General features: G+C 40.8%; 1 protein-coding gene across 1 annotated transcript in view; it reads right to left on the bottom strand.

The window, feature by feature from the left end:
* Nucleotides 1–22330, bottom strand: part of cdh24b (cadherin 24, type 2b) — a 156230-nt gene that overhangs the window by 58598 nt on the left and 75302 nt on the right. The window contains exons 3-5 of the mRNA XM_026150663.1: nucleotides 21689–21983; nucleotides 6974–7093; nucleotides 1899–2066 (exon numbers count right to left, since the gene is read on the bottom strand). Of these exons, the coding sequence (XP_026006448.1) occupies nucleotides 1899–2066; nucleotides 6974–7093; nucleotides 21689–21983 (583 nt within the window). The remainder of the gene's footprint in view (nucleotides 1–1898; nucleotides 2067–6973; nucleotides 7094–21688; nucleotides 21984–22330) is intronic.

Genomic DNA, 22330 nt, shown 5'->3' with positions numbered 1-22330 from the left:
ATCTATCTATCTATCTATCTATCTATTGCTAAGAAAATGGGAAATATGGATCAACCGAAGGCCAAGATGCATCTCTCAGTCCTTGTTTCAGGTCTTTGCTGAATTTTTTAATACCTCTTAAGGACATGACTGTCACATACAGTTGATCTGTTTTAGATCGATTCTTTTGTCCTCCACTTGAGCAGTTCCTTCTGATTTTTTTATTTACATAATGCACACTATGCTGAGATACGCCAAGTATTCAGCTAATAGTTCTTGTTACCAAAATACTGCTTTATATTTGTCAAACTATGATAGATTCTTGGTACATTTTTATAGATGCAACTGAAGAAACTGTTACACATTAAATGCTTTTATTAGAGGCTAAGAGTAACAGAGTGCCTAAAGATCCATCATCTATCCTACAGATACAATTTAAAATGGGTTCTTTGCCAAGTTGTCTTTGATGTATAGACAGAAAACTGGCTCACTACTTGAGTGATGTTTCTTTTTTCAGGCTTTGATGATTCATATCTCAGCATTATAAGTGATAGCACATATTATTAAATAAATACATAAACCTTCTAAAAATGGTCAGTATAAGGACTGGACTGAAAATGAGTGGAAATCAGCAAATATCCAAAGAAAAACTTTGAAAGACCCTCAGAAAGCTGAAGGGCTACTGATCAAGACCATTTTAAAAAATTGTAAGAAAGTCAAAGTCCTTGGAAGTAAACTATGCATAGTACTGTATGGTTCCTACCAGCTCCTCTACAGCAGTCATACAAAAGTGATTTCCCAACTCCTGTCCTCGTCACTTTAATTGGAAGAAGGTCAGCAATTAAACTGGAGGAGACGGAGCTGCTTAGAGGAGAAATGGCAGAAAGGACGACCTTAAGTAAAATACGAGGAGAACCCTGGCGACCAAGGCCACATGATTCTCTTGATCATTCACAGGAGGCCTAACTAGCTTGTCCTTTCGAGGGTATGAAAGAACACACCTACCATTCTTTTGGTGACATACCAAAGAAGAGAATTAATTAATCCCAGCCTGTCTTATTCACATCAGTCTAGTACATGAAGAAGAAGATCTGCCTCCTATTTGGAAGAATGATTAACATTATAATCGCCAACAGGACAATATCTAATAACCCGTCTTGATTACATCATCTTCACCATTATGCCAACCGCTAATTTGGTCTATATTTTGTTTAATCCACAAGAGTAAATTTTAATTTGATTTCATTTATCAAAAACATATTTCATAGACTGCAAGTGCGAAAGACCTATCACATCTATGATTTTTACTAAAACGATGTCATGATTGCAAACAGTGTAATTCAATTAACCATATTCAAAGTTATTAGGAAGCCAATTAGGGTTTCCTACATTGACGTGCTGTCAGATATAATCTGACAGTGTAGCTGCTGTTGGAAATAGCAGCCGATCTATCATAGCAGAGGCAAGCTAAATCCATGGCTGAATGTTTGATGAGGTACTTTGCAGCCCTGCAGGAATCTCCTCTGCCTGACTGCTGCTGTGAAAATCCTGACAGGACCTGCAGGTCAGAAAGGTCCAACAACTCTTCTGCCTTCTGGTGCAAAACAAACATGGTGTTTATGCTGTTATGCAGCTCAGTGTTTGTTTTCTCTTCATCCCTTCCCTATATCGGAAGCTAGAAACTTTACACAGGCATAACAAAATGGTTAAAAGTACACACAGTTATTTTACACTGGCTGATGGCTCCACTGTTCTTGCACGGCGTGTGCTCTCGTGAGCAGTGGGCAGTATGTACAGTTAGCGTGCATGTATGTGGGATGTGATGCACTCTCTGCAGCAGTAATTTTCCCCAGACTGCTGCCTCTCTATTCCTGTTCTATATTTTATTTGGTAGCGGTATAAGCTGCTGAGTTACTCACTCTGTGTGAAGCGTGGTGGGTTGTCATTAACATCGGTAAGCCTGACGGTTACAGTGGTGGTCCCAGATAATCCTCCTAGGTGCCCCCCCATGTCTTTAGCCTGAAGCACCACCAGGTACTGGTCCTGGGTCTCCCTGTCCATATCGGGTACAGCTGTTCGTAGAATACCTGGAGAAAACACACACATAGGGTAGCATCACAAGGACCATGAACCTTGGTTTCTACCACTTGGCAACAAATGATCACAATACATCTGCGTGAGACTGAAACTCTTTTGTGATCAATATTTATAACTTTATGATTAACTGAACTTTCTGGCTTTAAAAATATACTTTCTGGCCTGCGCTCTGTTTTGGAAGAAAATCTCTCTGCACAGCAGGACCTCATCCTGCTCTCTTCACATCTATAACTTCCTTACAATCTTCTTACTCTCAGATAAAATATTGCAGTCACACCTTTGGTATGTGGATCTATCTGTTACACATTTGAAGGTACCACTTTCTAATTAGGCACAGCTTTCCGAGTTTACAGTTAATTTGACTGTTTGCAGTAAAATCCACATGCTGTGATCAGTCTTTAAGAATTGCATTAATGTAATAAGTCTTTATTGACGACTGAGTCAGAACCGCCAATAGATCTGACAAGAACTAAATGTCCTATGAAGTGGTAAATTAATAAACAGACACCGTAACCTTTTATTAATGACTTATTAACATTTATAACAACAGATCTGACTTCCCGTTATGAACTGAGAAAGTCATGACCCTTTATTAAAGACTTCATCAGCACCGCAGTTACACATGTGAGGAAGTCATTAATGAAAGGTCATTCTTGATTTCCAGTATGCCATTTAGCCTTCAGGTATAAATGTTAACAAGTTGTTATATAACACAGTTTGGTCCTGATGGTCTGCAACCCTTATTTATAAATCTAAGTACTGGTTATTCCATTAGAGTCACATAAAAACTAATTAGCAGTGTTGCCAGTTTTGAAAAGTACACATTCCCGCAAACTTAAACAATGTACATGCAAAATGAAACAAATGTATCACAAAAAGGTCACAAGCCAGCAGAAAAATACCACTCAGTTGATTTTATTGCAAAAGAATGTCCACTTGTTAACAGGTCATACATAACACCCAAAAATAAAACAACCCACTTTTTATGTGAAAGGGCAAGAATGTCAGCTCTGGCTTTCTATAAAATGCTTGGTCACAGTGATGTATTCCTCAGGCTCAGATTTGTGAGATTTATCCATGATGACGTCGCCCTGTGAGCACGACACAACCACAGTCCTGTTGCACGAGCACTGAAAAAAATGTCAAGTGTGTGCCGCCTGAGGAATGCACTGCCTGTATATTCCTTCACAGCAGTCAAGATGAAATAAAATGGGTTGGGAATTGTCAAATGTTGCTCACTTGTAGCAGAGAATGACAAAATCAACACTCACTTTCTTCCTTTACAGCCACTAATCATTTGTAGTTTTATGTAGTTAGCTATAAAAAATAGTATTACAGTAAATGGACCACTTGAATCCCCCATGCAAATATTAATGCAGGCAAACTACCATCAGGCCTCTGCAAAATATAGGTAACGTGCTAGATTAATTACTAATTTCTGAATTATTCATGCACCCTCTGTAAATCAGGTGCGCTAACCCGTGCAAGTTTATTTTGTATATTTTGCAGATAAATACAGTCATGTGAAAACAATGTTTTCATAGGACTCTATGCAGTCCTGTGAAAAACATCATCAGAGCTTCCATAGAAATTAAGAGGGTAAGTAACAGCTTGGTGCTGCTAATCAAATGAACATTGGTAACTAATCATTGGCACCTCTGTAACTGTTTTGGCAGTTTGCTGGTCTGGAGCATTGAGCTTAATGCAATGCTACAATCTTCCCAGGAGTGTCTGCTGGACAGATGAGATCAAAGCAGAGCCTTTTGGCCAAGACACACAGGACTGCACTTGGAGCAAACCAAGCATTGCATATCAACACAAACACTTGTTAAGCATGGTGGTGGAGGGTTGATGATTTGGACTTGTTTTCCAACCACAGGACCTGGGCATCTTTTGGTCATTGAGTTAACCATGAACTACTCTTTATATCAAAGTATTCTGGAGCCAAATGTTGTCCAAAACTGGGTCATGCAATCAGGCAATGATCCCAAGCGAAGCAGTAAATCTAAAACAGAATAGCATTAAGGTGTTGCAATGAGCCGGTCAAAGTTTGGATCTTAATCTGACTGAAATGTTGCAGTGGGACTTTAAGCTGTGCATAAACAAATAATGCTGCAAAGAGGAGTGGGCCAAAATGTCTCCACAATGATCTGTGAGACAGATAAAATCATCCAGCTGCTGCTTAAGGTAGTTTTACAAACTATTGAATCACAAGCCGTATTTAATTTCTCACAGGACTGCACAGAGCCCTATGAAAACATTCTTTTCACTTGACTGTATGTGTAACTATTCTCATAAATGATTAATTTAAAAGTCCTGACATCCACCAATCAAGTTACTTTTACAATGCACTGAAATCAATTGGGTAAGGTTCTGTTATGTGTGTAGAAGGTTTAGACACCAACAAGTGAGCTTTAAAACAAATAAGGTAAAAAAAACAAAACAATAAAAAAGTAGAGGAAAGCACAAAGAACAACCTGGGAACATGAGGAGAAGTGGAGGGCAAACAGATGGACGGACAACTGACCGAGGGAGAGAGAAAACTGTCAAGCGCACAAAAAAGTAAAAGATATCAAAGCAAAACAAACAAAAAAAAAAAACTATGAAAGTACGAAAAACTAACACGGAGACAAACAGGAGGGCAGAGACAGAGGAGCATGGCCGACGCGGTGAAAGGAAAACATCAGGAAACACAAGAAATGATATCAAATTCATTCAAACTTTACACAAACAGCATGGCAGCACCTTCAACAAATAAACTTGCTTTAATTTTAGATGGTGGCATCTCTGTTGGTACGGTGGTTTACTCATCCTTCCCATGACAACAGAACTGTAATTTTACTGGTGTACTTAAACAACAGACCAGTTTATGGCGTATAAAATTCAGCTTACGACACAATAAACTGTAAAGTTACCACTTATAGCAGTTGTTTTATCATTTCCAAAGCAATCCTCAATTTGTTTCTGTGTTAAAAGCCCGTAATTTGAGTTTAATCGGAGTGTTTTTAAAGTTCTGCTTTGCCCTTTCACAGCCTATTGGACGATATCGACGTGCGCCGTCACCGAGCTGCTTTTCCTGACAATGTGGCAGTTTTTCTGACATTTTGGAGACACTCACTTTCCATTTGACAGCTACAATATATAACTTAATGTCCCGTTGAAGGCGCACAGAAACACACGTACATAAACAGATATGTGAAAAGGGGGCTCATCTGGAAAAGACAAATCACCACGCTGCAGCAGATAGACATGCTGACAGAGCATAAAATCACGTTCTGTGTCTCATGCTCTTTAGCGGCACACAAAGACGAATCATTTACTCGCGTTCGACATCGATCACCTCCCCCGTGCAAATGACCTCATTCTGCTACATGTGATTGGATGTTGCACATCAAATTCTGCCCGCTCTCGCCCAGCATCAACCAAAAAACACCGGCCTGGATGACTTGGCAGCTCAAGGTGAATCACATTCAGCCTGGGCTGCTTTTGAATGCTAACGAACGAACAGGCAGAAATATGTCGAGCTTTCTGAGCAGAATTCATAAACAAACAAAGTAAATGTATGAGCGAACGCGCTCGCCTCCGAGTGCACATTCTGAAAAAGACCCTCGGTGATGGAACCGACGAGAAATGGGGGGTGATTGAAAAGAGGGAGATAGGGAGTCGAGAAGAGGAGAGCGGACATGTTCGGAATGCTGAAGCTCTTCTGAAAGCACAGTGTCACGGCTAATACACACTGTGTGGAATTAGGCTTATATTTCAAAGAGTCCTGCAGCTCCCTTTGGTTATTTGAGAGGTCCTCACGTGCCGAGGCAATCAATTACCAGGCATTGACATTCAATGAGCAAAACACGAGTGCTGGCCACCTGTGACTGTGTGGGCAAAATAAACGCTCACATGGAGGCTCTCACTTCTACAGGCAGACAGAAAACAAAAATCTGAAAAAGTTAATAGATATGGAGTTTTACTGTGAAACTTAATGTCTCTTCAATGCGCGCTGCCTATCAAAACAGCACCTACAACATCAAGACAGTCAGTGCTCCATTTCTGACTAAACAGAGCTAAAAGTCCCCTCCAAGGTAGACTGCTAAAAAAGTAATCATCATAAAGTTAAATAAATAAATTAATAAATAAAGCGCCCTCCTCCGCCCTCAACCCCTAAACGCTCGACAATAAAACTTTTTGCCCTCAGGTGACGTGTGCGAGACTCCGACACGGTGACAACAGGCACGCCAGACGCCTTCTTGAAGCCCTTTTGTAATCTGCCCTGCATCAGAGATCATAAGCCTTCGCTGACGTGTGTCTTTAAACGTGTCTTTTTCGCTTTTGCTTCACCCAGAAATAATAATATTAGGCTGTTGTTCGGCACACGCAGCCTGGCGGCGTGAATACATTTCTGCCAGCTCATGCTGGAGCGAACCGCAGAGGGGGAAAGAGGTGGAGGGGGGGGGGGGGGGGGTGTGCTTGAAAGAGCAAGTGTGTATGTGTTTGATGGGGCACAAGTGGGAAAAGGGGAAGAGAGAAAGATGGATGACTAAGTGTGACAAGAGAATGGGAGTTGCACTGGGGGGGAAGTGTTGCTTTCAGTGTGTGTGTGTGTGAGAAAGTCAGAGACATGTTTCTGTACTCATGCATGCAGGTCCACGGGTTCCCCAGTGTTTCACTCCACCTGTGTCTCACACACACCTACACGAACACGTGTGCGTCTCCTTAGGCCGTCACACAGCACAGACATGTCGGGTACTGTGAAGACCGAGCTCAGCTGTTCGCTCCTGAACATCTTGCACGTATGTCGCTTTCCTGCTGCATGCGTGCGTGTTTGCCTTCTGAGATCTGCGCATCTTTTACATTCGTCCGCCCACGTGTGTTACACGCAAACGCACATAAGCACGCTCACCTGTCTGGGGATCGACAGAGAAGTACTGCTGGCCCTGCACCAGTGTGTACACGAGCTTGGCGCTGTTCCCATACGTCGGGTCATCAGCATCTGTCGCCGTCACCTGGATTATAGACGTGCCTGCGGGGAGGGCAGACGAGGAAGGAAGGACAAAAGGGAAATAAAGAAAAGGAGGAAAAAAAGAAGAAGAGAAAGGAAATAAGCAACAAAACAAGCCAGAGCTGGAGCTAAGTAGACAGACTACAGCGGTACTTTAAGAGCATAAGAAAGCATTATATCAAGACAACCTCCACTCTTCTCTCCCACTCCTTCTTTTTCAATCTCTCTCCGTCAGCAGCGTGACAAATAGTTTATCCTTCCCCCCCACCCACCCACACACACACACACACACACACTCTCTCTCCTTCATCTCTCTTGTCGCTCACCTTCCTCCCCCCCCAAATTCCCTCTGTCTCACTTCATTTCTCTTCATCTCTGTCTCCAATTCCCGTTTGCTTCCTCTCTCAATCGGACTGTCTGTCCCTTCAACAGGCCTCTCTCCCTCTCTCACCCTCTCCTAAATCTTCTTTCTACGGCTGTTGCTGAGTCAATTTGCCAGGAAATTTTTTGTGGGGTATATTTTCAACAAAAAATGAAACTATATGAATATATGAAGCGTAAACACTTTTCATATATCATGTATTTGTATGGTGCATGTCTGTATTTATACAGAAGTGTATGGGGAATGACTTCTTCCAACGGTACTCAGAGGCAGATGAGATGGAGGAGGAAGACGTGGATTTGAGGGAGCAGCTTCTATTCTATATTTGATCAAAGCCTTGAGAGAATCACTATGGAAGAAAAAAAAAACAAAAGCCAACCACCACCACCAACAGCAACAACAACAAACGTGCAGTTTAAAGTACGCGTGTGCTTGCGTAGGGAGAGCAGAAAGGGGGCATGAGATCAACCGGTTACTGATCCATTGTGGGTAGTTAAGAATCAGAGCGGTTATTGACAGAAAGCAGATGTAAAGCATGTAAGCGCTGCACCTCAGAGAGCCAAAGACTGATGGGAGAGAGGTTTTGTTTGTTTCAAAGAAGACTTGGTGTGGATTCAGTTCGTCATGCAGTCGCACATGTAAAAACAAAAGATCATTTTAGTTTGTTACAACTAGGATCTCATTTTATAGCTCTTTTCATCTATAGTAGAAAGCAACGAAGTACATGTACATTTGACATATTTTACTGATGCTTATGCTTTGTCATATTAGCAAAGCTCAAGCTTGGCTGGATGTGTCTTACTTTCTACTTGACTGAACTGGTTTCACAGCAAGAAAATAACATAACATGAGCTTTGAACATACTGCCACAGCATCTCGTGTTTATGGACTTTATAGTTTTGCTTTATTTTGAGTATTTTCTGGTGATTGTATTACTTACTTTCCTGGTTATAGTTCTGTTCATATTGCTGGTTTGTTCCATTTTCAGTTCCTGTTTCTTTAGAGTTTATTTTTCATCCTCTTGTGTCAGTAAATTCGTGTTTGTTTTTCAATTCAGTTATCATGTTTCACTTCCTTCTTTATTTTGATAGTTATTTGTTCTTTGTGCCTTCTTTGAGGTTTCCCCTAGTCTCATTTTCCCTGACTTTACGCACCTGTGTGTCCAACCTGGTGTTTAAGTCTGACATAATTAGCCATTTCTGGGTCCAAACTCCGCTTTAAAGTTAAACAAACACTGCGGCATCACCGAGAGTTAAAAACTGTCTAAATCCTTTCATCTTTAATAAAATGATCAGCGTTTCTGCTTTACCAGGTGTAACAATTAAGTTTAACATCCAGGCATCCATGAAAAGAGGATTTATGAAATTTAACAGAGTTAGAAGTTAGCAGGAAGTTAACTTGCTAGCTTCCATCTAAAGATGACACACCATGTTCTGACTGAGAGATTTCTGAAAAATTAAAACGTACAGCTCTGCTATCACTTCCAAAATAAATGAAGACAGAAAACTAAACAGCAGCGATGTTTGTAGTGCTACTGATGTTGGGCTAGCTGGTATATAACGATGTGCTACGTGGTGGCGGGCTACAGAGCTATGGTTAGCATAATATAAACACAGTGAACAATTGAGATAATTCATCCACAATATGAAGTTAGTCATTAATATACTGCTGCATGGGCTGGGCTGTAGTTACATTGTAAGGTTTTAAAAACAGAGCTTTAAATTGAACAGTGGTAATAAAAACCAAGAGAGCCCAACAGTGATCATTGCCTTTTTTTCATGGGATGTGTTCAGATTAAATAGAACAAGATACCGAGCATTATAATATGTTAAAATCACAGTAGCCTTAATAAATGCAGAGTAGTTTGGACCCGGAAGCAGGGTTCATACGTTATCACTTAAAGACCAGATTCCCATTATTTTCTTTCTTTAGTATTATTTCTACAGACTAGCATTAAAGGTTCGCTTGAGTTGTGCCCCCCACCCGCCAGAATTTGAGAACCACTGGGCTCAAGTGGAAGCTTCTGGAGGTAAATAAACAAACACGCTTTCAAAGGGCTTCAGACAAAGTTTCGAGTGCATTGATTCAAAAGATTCAAGACCGTTGTTGCCCTCCACAGAAGAGATCACAGCAAGAGCAAGGTATAGTGTGGGAGGTCAGTGATTATGCAAAGGTAGCCTGTAACCAGCTAAAGGTCTTTCTCACATTGGCTAATGTTCATATTCATGAGTTCAAGAGAGCACTGAAATCTGAATCTGTGCATAGCTTGGCTGCAGTGAGGGTTAGGGTTAGATTCTGCTCTCAAAAAGAGAAGCTGCTGCCTGTCTGTTGTTTTCCAAAGATCACGAGAACAAACCTGAAGGCTTTTGGAATAATGCAACAAATTTTGGTTTAAATAAGACACTTCATGTTTGGAGAAAGAAAGACACAATAATCCAGCATAAGAACCTTATCCCACCTGCAGTTACTGTCATCTGTATCAGTATGATGGTTTAGGTCTGTTTTTCTCCATTTGTGCCAGGTTAGCTTACCTTCAATAGGGGAAGCAATGAATTCTGAATTCCACCAGCGATTTCTTAAAGAAAATGTCAGGACATTTCCCTGCGAACTGAATTTCAAGAGAAAGTGAGTCATGCAGTAAGACAATGACCCACAGCCAAAGATTAGTGAAAGAAGAATAAAGCCAATGGTTTGGAACGACCAAGTCAAAGTCCTGACCTTAATCCTATAGAAATGTTTTGGAATGAGCTGAAGGAAGCAGGAAACCCGCCAACATCAAACGCTGAAGCTTTTGTTAGAGGAGACGAAATCTCCTCTAAGTACTGATCGATAGTTACCAGAAACATTTAGTGGCGACTACAATTTCTACACAAGGGGTTCACACAAAGATGCTTTTACTTATCACAAATATATCTTATTGTATCATTTTTAGCAAAAAACTAAAAGACAACTGGTTCGTCTCAATGCATTTTTAAATTTTAAAGGGGTTTGAAGTGAAGCCACACATTACAACCACAATAATAACATAAACTGCTCAGAAAATGAAACAAACAAAGGGAACAGCTTTTATCAGCATCAAGTCATTTAAACTTGTGGGATATTGATCTGGTCAGTTAAGTATCAGAGGGGGGTTGTTAACAAGTTTCATCTGCTTTCGTGTTAATGACATTAACAACAAGTGCACTAGAGGGGCAACAATGAGACAAGCCCCAAAACAGGAATGTTTGTACAGGTAGAGGACACTGACATTTTCCCTCCTGATATTTTTGGGCTGTTTTTCACTAGTTTTGCATTTGGCTAGAGTCAGTGTCACTACTGGTAGCATGAGGTGATACCTGGACCCTACAGAGGATGCACAGGTAGTCGGACTTCTCCAGGATAGCACATGAATACGTGCCATAGCCAACAGGTTTGCTATGTCTCCCGCACAGTCTCAAAAACATGGAGGAGATTACAGGACCGGTATCTGCTCCTTTGTGCAGGGAAGAACAGGATGAGCGCTGCCTGAGCTACAAAATGACCTCCAGCAGGACACTGGTGTGAATGTCTCTGATCAAACAATCAGGAACAGACTTCATGAGGGTGGCCTGAGGGCCTGACATCCTGACTGCTTCTAACATATCGTTTTTGTACTCTCTAGCTTGCCACATCATTATTTTCACTTTGATTTTCTGTGTTTCTGTGAATTCAGCCCTCTGTATGTTGATTTCATTTCCAGTCATCAGTATCCAGCACGACTGTCTTTTCTCACTGAAATCTGATGTGTTTCCAAAGTGTTCCTTTGATTTTTTTTTGACCAGTGCACAAAAATACCAAAAACATCATTTACAGGAACACATTTTATGCTGAATGAGTAGTTTTCTCTGACAAATAGATGTCATTAGATTTTATTTGCAAGCAAACAATCAATAATGTCACTCACAAACCTTCACCGAGTCAGTCGAATGGATTAACGTTTGGTAGAAGCTGCTGGCGATGTTTACAAGAGACGCTTCCGCTAAATACATTTGACAGTTCTGATGTGTTTGTCTAATCAGCTGGACCACTTTTTCCTCTTTCTCCATCTCATCTGGACAGTTATCTTGACAAGTATAATTTTACAGTAAACAGAAATGACTGTGAAGCCGGCAAAAATAACAACCGAGATTAAAGAAACTGGAGTTATACCCGAGAGTTGGCGCGCATTCTAGCAAATGCTTGATTTTTGAGTGTGTTATTTATGTGCTCTACTGTCTTACAATGCAATGCCCAAAGGAAATGAAGTGGCTGCTCAGAGCGGCAAAACATTAAACAAACTGCGCGGAAGTCTGATCTTGGAAATAAGAAAAAAAATGAATTAAATGAAAACCCAACTGTATTTATTTATTTATCCATCTCAGAGTACGGCTCACCCTGCTGTGGCATTTCAAACTCTGTGGGTTGTGATTGACGCCTGCTGGCGGGTGCAGTGCAACTACATGGTAAATATATTTATATATCTATGGTTTACCTACATCTGCTTTTAGTTTTAGTAAAAAGCCTGTAGTGTGTGTATTTTATTTGAGGGACTGAGACACAGTAAAAGAGCAGAACAGGAGAGGAATATTTTTCTGGACCCATGTTTTCAGATGTTTGGCCATTAATTTAATCCATTCTCAGTTTTGATTTCTCTCTCCACTTCTCCCATCTTCCTGCGAGCTTGAACGTAAATTATTACAGCGCTATGTGCACTTTATGTTTCAGTTCAAAGCACTCTACTATTGCAGCTTCGCTCCCAGACTACAAAGTATCTGCGTCTGAATGTCTTTATGTTTTTGGCTTTCTTTTTTCATATAGATATTGCAGATAAATGCAGAAGCACATAAGGAGCTAAGTAGACCAAAATGTTTCTTTTGACAGCAGTAAAATAAAAAATAAAAAACTAATCAAACTCAGGGATCAAACAATATACTTCTGAGGTTGATGCAACAAGTGCTAGGCGGAGGCGAAGCTATTGGCATGCACCCTTCCAACCGTGCTCCATGTATACAGCCACACTCCACAAGGATCCAATATTCACAGTGCTGTGCATCCAGCTAAAAGGAGCAGACCTACAGTAGTGTAAGACATCTGTCCTCTGGGGCAACAGGAACAAGACTCATTCCCCCAGCTATATATGTCTAAGAATATTGTTTTTTAAAATATTTATACTGAAGGTTAAACTTTAAATGTGAGTCATTCTCTTGCAATGCTGATACACATCTGACAAGATGTGTGTAACCAGTCGAGTGAATCCGACACAAAACGGGAACACGTTTCGAGCAGCGGATCAGGCTCGGTTCCAGCACACCTTGCATCAGCGTCTCGTTGCAATAGATGAGACATCCTCCATCCTCTCCTCCTCCCTCCCAATCTCACCCTTAAATGCGTGATGTAACGAGTGTTTGATAGGATCCTCGCCGCTGCATTCCTCAGTCACGCGTGCTGCAAAGCGCCTCGGTAAATATTGAATCGTCAAGTAAATATTGAATCTGTGATTGACTGAACAACTCAATCTGAAGACGGAGCTGCTGTGCGGAGCAGACGCTCATAAGGTGGCTGATAGGATTACTAAATAGTCCTCGTCTGCCTCATCCCCACATCCCTGGGCTTTGCCCCGGCAGGATGCTGGCGGGGTCATTATTCTAATCTGAATTAAACAATTCAGCGCAAGAGGGACCTTGATGTTTTGGAAAACCCTCTAAGAGGCAGATGGTGAGGACATCAGGCCAAATTTGCAGAACTTTTCTAAACAAACCAGTTTAGGGGTGAATTATTTCAAATAATACCCACTTTTCTGGCAAATTCTAAAGTTTTCCTGAAAGTAATTCTGCTCACTTTAAGAGGGAAGAGTGCCCCTTAAAGTAGAATTCATTTTCAAGGGTCTGAGCAGAGTTTAAATGGAGATTAGAGTACTTTTTGTACATACAAACTATTTCCTACAAGCCCTCTGCAGTCATGCTTTGAATTACAATCTTAGACACTTATTGTCACTCTGAGATCTCACTGCAATATGAGCGCAAAAATCCCCGACCGCCCCTCCTAATCTCTGCCCTCTCCTCGTATTTCATTCCTATTCCACGCATCCCAATCACCTTACATCTTTTTCGGCGGTCACAGAAATGTTATTGGGTCGCCGTGGCTGTGACATGAACTCTATCACCATGTTTCAAGTGAAAATGAAATAATTTTTTGGAATGAGGCAGATCAGGTTAGAACGTATTTTCATTTTCTGGATTTCCAGTTTCATTTAAATGTCGGTTTCGGGGCTTTAAAAAAAACCCTCCTCTCTATCCTCATGAATTCAGATGAAGTGTGCTGTTTTTTTTCCTGAGATAAACAGTGTCCCTCACATGGATGAAAAAGAAACAAAAACAGGAATTTCAAAATTGTGCTTTTAGATTGCGCAGCTGGTCCCCGCCGGCCGAGGTATTCGCGATTGATTTCTAATGGATTTAAAGGTGTTTGCCACGGAAACCTACTTTTTATTGCCTTTCCACGAATGGCTGCATGTATTCATTTTTGGGAGAAATCCATCCATCCTTTATGTCACAGCAAAAGCATTTCACAACACTTTGCTTCACAAACTGGGGCTCAATTTTCCCAAAAACCTCGTGCGAGTGCAATCACAGGGTACGAGCCCGGGTGGGTGTGACCAAGTAATTCTTGCCATTTTGATTCACAGTGCAGTGTGGGGAAAGAGGCTGGAGCAGTATGCATACATAATTAAGAGGCGGAATAGATTATTCACAGTTGGAGTCGAGACATGGTTTCAGTTATGGACAGTCACATCAGCTCATCATCCCGTTTTAAAGTGGATGTCAGTTTCCAAATGAGCTGAGAGGAAAGTTCAGGCTGGTAGAAAACTGAGTCCCAAAGCAGCAGCGCAGAATACGCGACTCGAGTATGAATAGACGGCCTCCCTAATAGGCAGATTATCCTCCTTTTTTTAATGTTGCTCCCTAAAATGTGTTTCTATTTGTACATTTGCTCGAGCGATTAAATGCTCTGTATTCAGTTACATACGGCATATTTGGTCCACATTTATATGCACACAATCAAGACCCAGCTGCATATGCTAAAACAAAAACAAGTCTGTTTAAGTCATTTACATGATTGCATAAGCTGGAGCTCCCATAATAATAATAACAGCTGTATGATCTTTCTAATAGCCCACACGGTTTGACCTTTGCATAATTATATGCTGCACATCTTTTAAATCAGCAAAGACGAAACATATGTAGTGTCTCAGTCCTGCCGCTGTGTGATGGCCACAGGTATTTAATCAACAAAAGGGAAAGGCCTCATACATCCTGCAAGCAGCTCTGGTGACAGTGTCATTAAAAATCAGCTATTAATCTAACTTATTACAGATTCTGCAAGCTTCCCATTTAAAATGAGTTCGTATTTGCATCTGACTTTTTAGATTTTGAAGAGGTTTGTGTGACTCTGTGTGTGTGTGTGTGTGTGTGTGTGTGTGTGTGTGTGTGTGTGTGTGTGTGTGTGTGTGTGTGCGCGTGCATATCTACTGGCTGCAGCCATGAAAATTTCTGTGTCTGGTGTGAGCAGGCAGAAACAGAGATGCAATTTCATGCCAAAAAGAGTAATAAAATTGAACAGCATCAGTTGACCTGTTCACTCCTGATAGAAAAAACTGGGAGCGAACGTGAGCACTTAACAGAAAAGTTTCACAAAAATCAAATCGAGTACTTTAAAACCACGACTTCGTGTTTTATATATTCTAGTTCCACTTCATGCATTATTGAAAACTCCGTTAAAGAAAGGTAAAGCCTCTATGTCCCATATGCTTTAATGGGATTTTAGCAGGACAAACGCCCTTCATCGCCTGGCCCTCGAGAAACTAGATCTAGGTGTTAGAATCTGAGAAGGGCACCAGTGAGTCCCCGGATCTTTGTATCCGGCTACATGAATACAAAGCTCTGCTGGAACAGCACAGAGAATATTCTCCTCCCAGCGGTCAATCAGGAGAGCAGATTTATAACACAAGTACATGTTTGTGCTGCTGTTTTAACAGTGCTTTTTGACTTTGAAGAGGTATAAAGCAATGATAGACACCCCATTAACATGTCATATGCATCACTGAGTTGAACATTCATTAGAAACAGAACAGGTTGTTTTTACTTAATTATTTTTCAGTCTTTTAAGTGTGATAATTTGTCATTTGCTTGAGGCTTAATTCGCTGCCAGTTCTGAATAGAATATCAGTTCGAGTGCACAAAAAGAAACTGTCAGGACTAATATTTAAATCATCTGACTATTCAAACCTTCATACCAAACCTCCAGTCCTCTGACGTTTAAAGAGCATGCAGGACCCAAGCTTTGACCACAAGACTGGACTTGTTTTCTGATGACTTTCACTTTGCCTTGAGATGTGCAGCTTGGTCTGTTGCTGATTATTATTTTCAGTCGCCAATTCCGATTTGTCTAACTTTCTTTACTCTGCAATTGCCCCTCCCTCCAAAATGCTGGCAGTAAGACGTCTGCGCTGCAGTGTTGAATCGCTTTGATTTCTTTCAACAAATTGTGACTGAAACTGAGTCGTGTTGGAGCTGGAGCTAATATTGAACAACAGCTACTTTTACTGAAATTACTGCAATCCAAAAAAAAAGAGAGAAGCTGTTGGAATCGGCTGTCTGTACGTGGCTTAGCACAGCTATGAAAATGGGGAAATGGGAGATGGATAGTTGGATACAATGACAACTTACCACTTTTTGTTTCAGAAAGGCAATGTGCAAATCAATAACCAGTCACAGTGGCTGTCATCTGCATCAAAATGCAGCCTGTTTAGATTTCTGTGCATGGCTGTCTTGTAGGCTAATTTGATGGGGACAGAATTGGATATCTCAATATCTCTTCATATTTCTGGTGATATCTATGTGTTGCTGATTTTAGGCACAAACACTACTTGGTTTGAGTTAACCGTGAAAATTTATTGGTTAGGGTTAGAAATAAACCCACCATGGTTTGACTTTCATGATGGTACCAGGGTCCAGAGTTCCCCTAAATCTAGAGGTGATGACACCAGGACAGATTTGATGTGCATTTATTCAAACAGCTTCTAGAGGTTGCTTAACTTTAAAATACAAGGGTAGGTCATTACAAGAGCTTGCGCAAACAACTAATGGAGTCGCTTCTTTGGGAAAGGGCAGTCTCTCTGAATTTTACTGTATGCAAACCAGCCTGAATGTGTGTCCCTTTAATTTCACAGAAGAAACTTCACCCTGTGCATAACTTAACCTTGAAGACAAGCCGGGGTGCTCTTAATGAAAATGTGCTTGGTGCTTTATTCTTAGCAATCTTTACAACTGTGATAATTTACCTTGAAACCCAGCACATGAAATGTAATTTCTAGCACTTGACATGAGTGTTAATGTATCTATTTATGCAGCACTGGTGCATTCACAAACATAGCTTCAATATCTCTCTATGCTCAGTGTAGTTATATATTATTTGGGCTTTTGATTCAAATCTGGTTCAAGCAGAATTAACCGGCAGCACCCAAAGACGCCATAAATGTTCAGTGCTCGTGATCAAAAATCCCCCCGACGTGAAACAGGCTTGGCAGAAATCTCATCGTGTGGGACTCAGTGACTCGAGGGCATTTTTAAGGACCTTTTCTGTTTTGAATTTGAATCTGATCACGGAAATAAATGTTTTTATGCACATTTATTAAGAAGTAGTCCAATAATTGTGGCCTGGCAAGAAGAGCAGGTCCATTTTTGCGAGAGACAAAAAAAACACACTCTGATAAAACATTATGCAAATGTCGACCAGTGACATCAGCATGCAGATTTCTGCTTTCTTCTTGTGGACACAGTCAGGTGATATGCAGTGCGTATTAAAAAAAACAACAGCTTTCCAGATTCTTTTTAGAAGCTTTACTAAGCTGCATTTAATGTAAAGGCATTAAATGCAGGATTCAGACTGTGTCCTCAGTTGTAAATAAATCCTGAGCCCGCTTACTTTACTAAAAACTATCCACACACTGAACGTGTGCATTTAACCACAGCAGGTTTTCTCACAAACAATACCCATTTGAGACTTCATCGTGATGAAGGCTAAAAGGTCTGTGCACAAAACGGTGATTCAAAGTGAACAGCATCCCTGCAGGCACTAATGTTGTGGCCGCTGAACTGTATAAAGACTGTATGGCTGCAGCTGTCAAAATCCTCAAAAAGACTCCTCTGGCTACATTAATATGCTTATTATATTTCAATTATTAGCTCATGCTCACAAGGAAGTGATTTTCATAATTGGTGTTTATAATACATTGGATCTAACAGAGGTTTTAAATTTCGGTCTTTAGTGTTCAATTTAAAGACAATAACTGATAAAATCTCACTTTTTCATTGCATAATTGGCATATCTTTGCAGGGCCATACACACCACAAATTCTAGGCTGTTGACTAAAATTCCTTCCGACGATTCAGCCCCGGGAGATACAACTAATAAAACATACTGTCTAGCTTTGGTCAAGTGGGACATCCATCATTTAAGAGCCTGACAGCAGTCACTGGCTGCTACAATATTCTGATTAAACAGTAAACCAATAAAATGCTTCAGCCTCTGTTTGTATACAGAATGTAAGTTCAATAGCCCGATCTATCAAGTTTTATCTTATTCCTGCTCTTGATATTATTTATGATTTCATATTTGCTATTATTACTCCATCAGTCTGGAGAAAGGACATGAAAGACGAGAAAAAGGAATATGTGTGACGCGATGAAGTTTCCAGATACAATTTAAACCTGTGGAAATCAATATATGTTACCTCATGTTTGCAACGAGGTTCGCCTGTTAAACTAACAACTGCATAGGGTCCGTGCTGTCTTGTAGATAGTCAGCGGATTGCAGGCGGCTACTGAGCAAACCAAAGACATCAGAGAGTTGAGGTAATGAAATTAGAGGGCAGTTTTGAGCAGCTTTCCTTGTCTGTGAACACAAAAACTATGAGGAGCTGGTGAATAAGAGCAACAACAAGTAGCTACTAGGGGTGCAACGATACTCGTATCGATATTGAACAGTGCTTTCGGTTCGGTACGCATATGTATCGAACAATACAAAATTTTTAATTTATTTTATCAACTTTCCTTCTGACGATGCTGTCTGTGTTGAGCGCTCAGTGGATCTGCGCTCGACAGTGCAGCCTAGGCGGAGTAGTCGAACACAGATTCACTGAGCGCAGGGGGGCAAGCTAGCGAGACAGAAGTTAAGCTCTCCTTGCAACATGGCAAATTGAACCTCGCCCACCCTAATTCAGATCTGGCGTTTGGAACTATTTTGGTTTTCATGTGACGTATGACCCTGAAGGTAAGCGCGTCATGGACAAAAGTAAAACGGTATGTCGGTTGTGCCACGCAATGCTCAATTACATTGGTGGGAACTAGTATGTTAGCGCAGTTAGCTCGTTAACGTGTTGGCCGTCCAGCCCCACGCACAGGGCGATCCGCGGTAGCTCGTTAACGAAGATTTGCCGTGTTGTGGCGTTAACGTCATTTCAGATTAACGCTGACAGCACTAGTGGGAACACAACGAATATGACTGCACATTTACTCCGACATCATCCTAGTGCAAAGACAAGTGGAAGCACACAAAAACAACAAGCACGCATGCTACAAACTTTACCCGAGTCATTTAGACAGCCGTTAGCACATGATTCTCCTTATGGGGACCTGATATGTTTAATATGCTGCTGAGAATATAGCCCAGAAGAAGCGAATAGTATAGCTTTTATTTTGGAAAGAGCCATTTTTCTGTAATAAACTCTCTTTTCCAAAGATGAGTGATTTCTCGATCAGATAGATTTATTTTTTTATTACTTTGTTATTTCAGCAACATTAAATTTAAAAACTGTACTTTTGAGTTAAAATATATATTTATAATTTTAATAAATGACAAATTAAAAAGGCATGAACATTTTTTTTGTATCGAAAAACTATCGAACCGAACCGTGAATTTTGTGTATCGTTGCACCCCTAGTAGCTACATGTGGCAACAGTACTTTTAGACCGAGCACAGCTGGTGACAACAACATTATCATGAAAAGTATTGTGAGTTACAAAGTTTTGTATTAGTTTTACTAGTTAATTAATGTTAATTAATTGGGGCGACCGTGGCTTAGGGGGCTGGGAAGCGCATCTGTAACCGGAAGGTCGCCGGTTTGATTCCCGGGGTCTCTGTCCTGGTCGTTGTGTCCTTGGGCAAGACACTTGCCCAAGGACACAACGACCGCCTACTGGTGTTGGTCAGAGAGGCCGATGGCGCAATATGGCAGCCTCGCTTCTGTCAGTCTGCCCCAGGGCAGCTGTGGCTACAACTGTAGCTTGCCTCCAGCAGTGTGTGAATGTGAGAGTGAATGAATAGTGGCATTGTAAAGCACTTTGAGTGCCTTATAGCGCTATATAAATCCAATCCATTATTATTATTATTAATTGGTTCATATATTTTGTTACATGCTTTTGGACCAGAGCAACTTTTCCAAAGTTCTAGATTCTTCTCCTTGTTTGTGCGCTGGCACGCCCGATCTGATATCCCCGTGTTAGTGTTTTTAATAATGAAGTTGTCTGAGCATTCACCTAGCATTACCCAAGAAGTTAGCTAATGCTTTTAAAAAGGATCACTAGCAAACAAACATGAGTTACCTAAATTTGGCTACTGTAACAGCAGACCTTTAACTTGATAAAAATAGTTATTATATTGTATAAATTAATAATAGAAAGAAAAGCGCTTGAAATGCTTACAGTTTGTTCCAGAAGAGTTTGCATAAAGGTATTTCTTTCCCCCACACTGCAAAGCTATGACAATGCAACAATATGATTGGTCAGTTGCAATGGACCAACACTATTATGCTACTGCAGGAACAAGACAGACACGGGATATCAGATACACCGTGTCTTTACTACAGGATCCTTGTTGAAAGATCAAAGTTAATAGAACGTGCTTTCTGGGGTAAGTTTTAGCTTGAGTGACAGTATTGTGACTTTAAAAAGTCTGTGTAAACAATAGCAGAGGAACTATAGAAAGACGTTAGTGGCATAAATTATAGACTGCTTCAAAAATGAAACAAAACAGTGGTAAATGAGCCGACAGCAGAGTTGTCAAAAAAATGTATAGCAAAAAAAAATAATTTAAGATTATGTACTCATTTGCTACAGTACTTTTAGCAGTTATATGATAGCCACATTAAATGTCTGTTGTTATCTTTGAGGTGCTATAGCTAATAATAAGATGGTGATATTAATGTTGTTATCATTGCTACTGTGTGTAACATTAACAGACGGCGTTAATTCATCAGGACAACACAACTATTTGTGTCTTAAAAGCATTATCTTGATAAAAGTCTACCAGCATCTACACAGAAGCTGTGGCAGCTTACCCTACCAACTCTATTTCATGGGCCATGTCAGCAGTAGCACACCGTTACTTGAGACGACCTAAAAATATTCTTTTGTTTGCTTGTTGCACAGTTGTCTCTATAGTTGTCTATTATAGGTTTTTTACTCAATGGCAGATCTGCAACGCAATTCTAATTTGTTAAAGCTAGCTGCTAGCTTTTCCCCTAAACTTGCTACCTGGTCATACGGACACCATAAATGAAAGATAATATAAAAAAGCCAAAAGAGGATTGCATTAACATTAAAGTACCACATATTGGGTCTGAATTGGTGTGGTTTATTGGAAGCTATCCTTGGTCACAGAACAGCATTTGCTGCTAATGAGGGCACAAAGGATTAGTTAGTCTGACTTTTAGCTATCATTACCACCACCAGGAGCTGTAGTCTGCCAGAGAAAGCCTCTCTGGATGCTTTGTGTCTCCTTGCATACTTAATATAAAAACAATAATATCTGGTAATGTTACATTTTATAACTTAAAAGACCACAAAATGGGTTTTCTCAACTACACATCTCCCTTATAACTGCATTATTATTGCAAAACCCACTTCACACAATATGACACACACTGCTTTGATTAAGGTGTTTCGAACTGACTGCCAACTGGCATCATCTTACTGTTCCTATTGGCTTTGTGAAATAGAAAAAAAGCCATTAAAGGTAAGTAACCCCCTTGGGTAGTTACCCTCAATGAGTCACTAAAACTGTTTGGTCAAAGGCACCTGTTCATTTATTTATCTCATATCATTCACTGTGAAGCACAGCACACTGTTTAATCCTTACCCCCAAACTAACTCTAAACTAACCCTCCACCCGCCCAGTACCTATATTTGCCATCTCAGGTACGGTGGCGCTGTAGGGGCCTTCATCAAAGACAGGCGGGTTGTCGTTGATGTCCTGCACCCGAATTATGAACTGTGACGAGGGCTCCAGAGCACGGTCGGTCTGCCTGTCGGTGGCCGTGGCGATGAGACGATACTCGTCCTTCTCCTCACGGTCCAGCGGCTTGGTGACATGGATGTTACCCGTTTTCTCGTCTATCACGAAGACCGAGCCTGCCCCTTCGCCTCGCAGGACATACTTTGTGCGTCCATCATTCCTGTCCATGTCAGTGTGGAGCTGAGTGAGGACGGACAGAATTGGGAAAAAAGAAAGACAGGGAAAAATGGAAGCAAAGAGGAAGGAAACGGGTGGAAATGGTAAGGAAACAGTGGGGAAGAAAGACAAGAGTAAACACCAGTTAAAAATTAAGTTTGTTTTTTTGAGCCAGTCAGTGAAGACAAAAAACAAGCAGATTATCTTCTGCATGCCTCTAGGATATAATGAATTTGAAAAGAAGCAGACAAAAGAAATAGGCACAATACCCCCCTCTCTCACACAGACACACTTTCCTGCCATTGTGCTGTGTCTCATCTTTCTATTCCTGCAGTATGAGCAGTTATGAACCTGGATCTCCTTAATCTTAA

Source organism: Astatotilapia calliptera, chromosome 18, assembly GCF_900246225.1.
Source record: "Astatotilapia calliptera chromosome 18, fAstCal1.2, whole genome shotgun sequence".
NCBI lineage: Eukaryota > Metazoa > Chordata > Actinopteri > Cichliformes > Cichlidae > Astatotilapia > Astatotilapia calliptera.
This window is presented reverse-complemented; position numbering and strand designations above follow the sequence as displayed.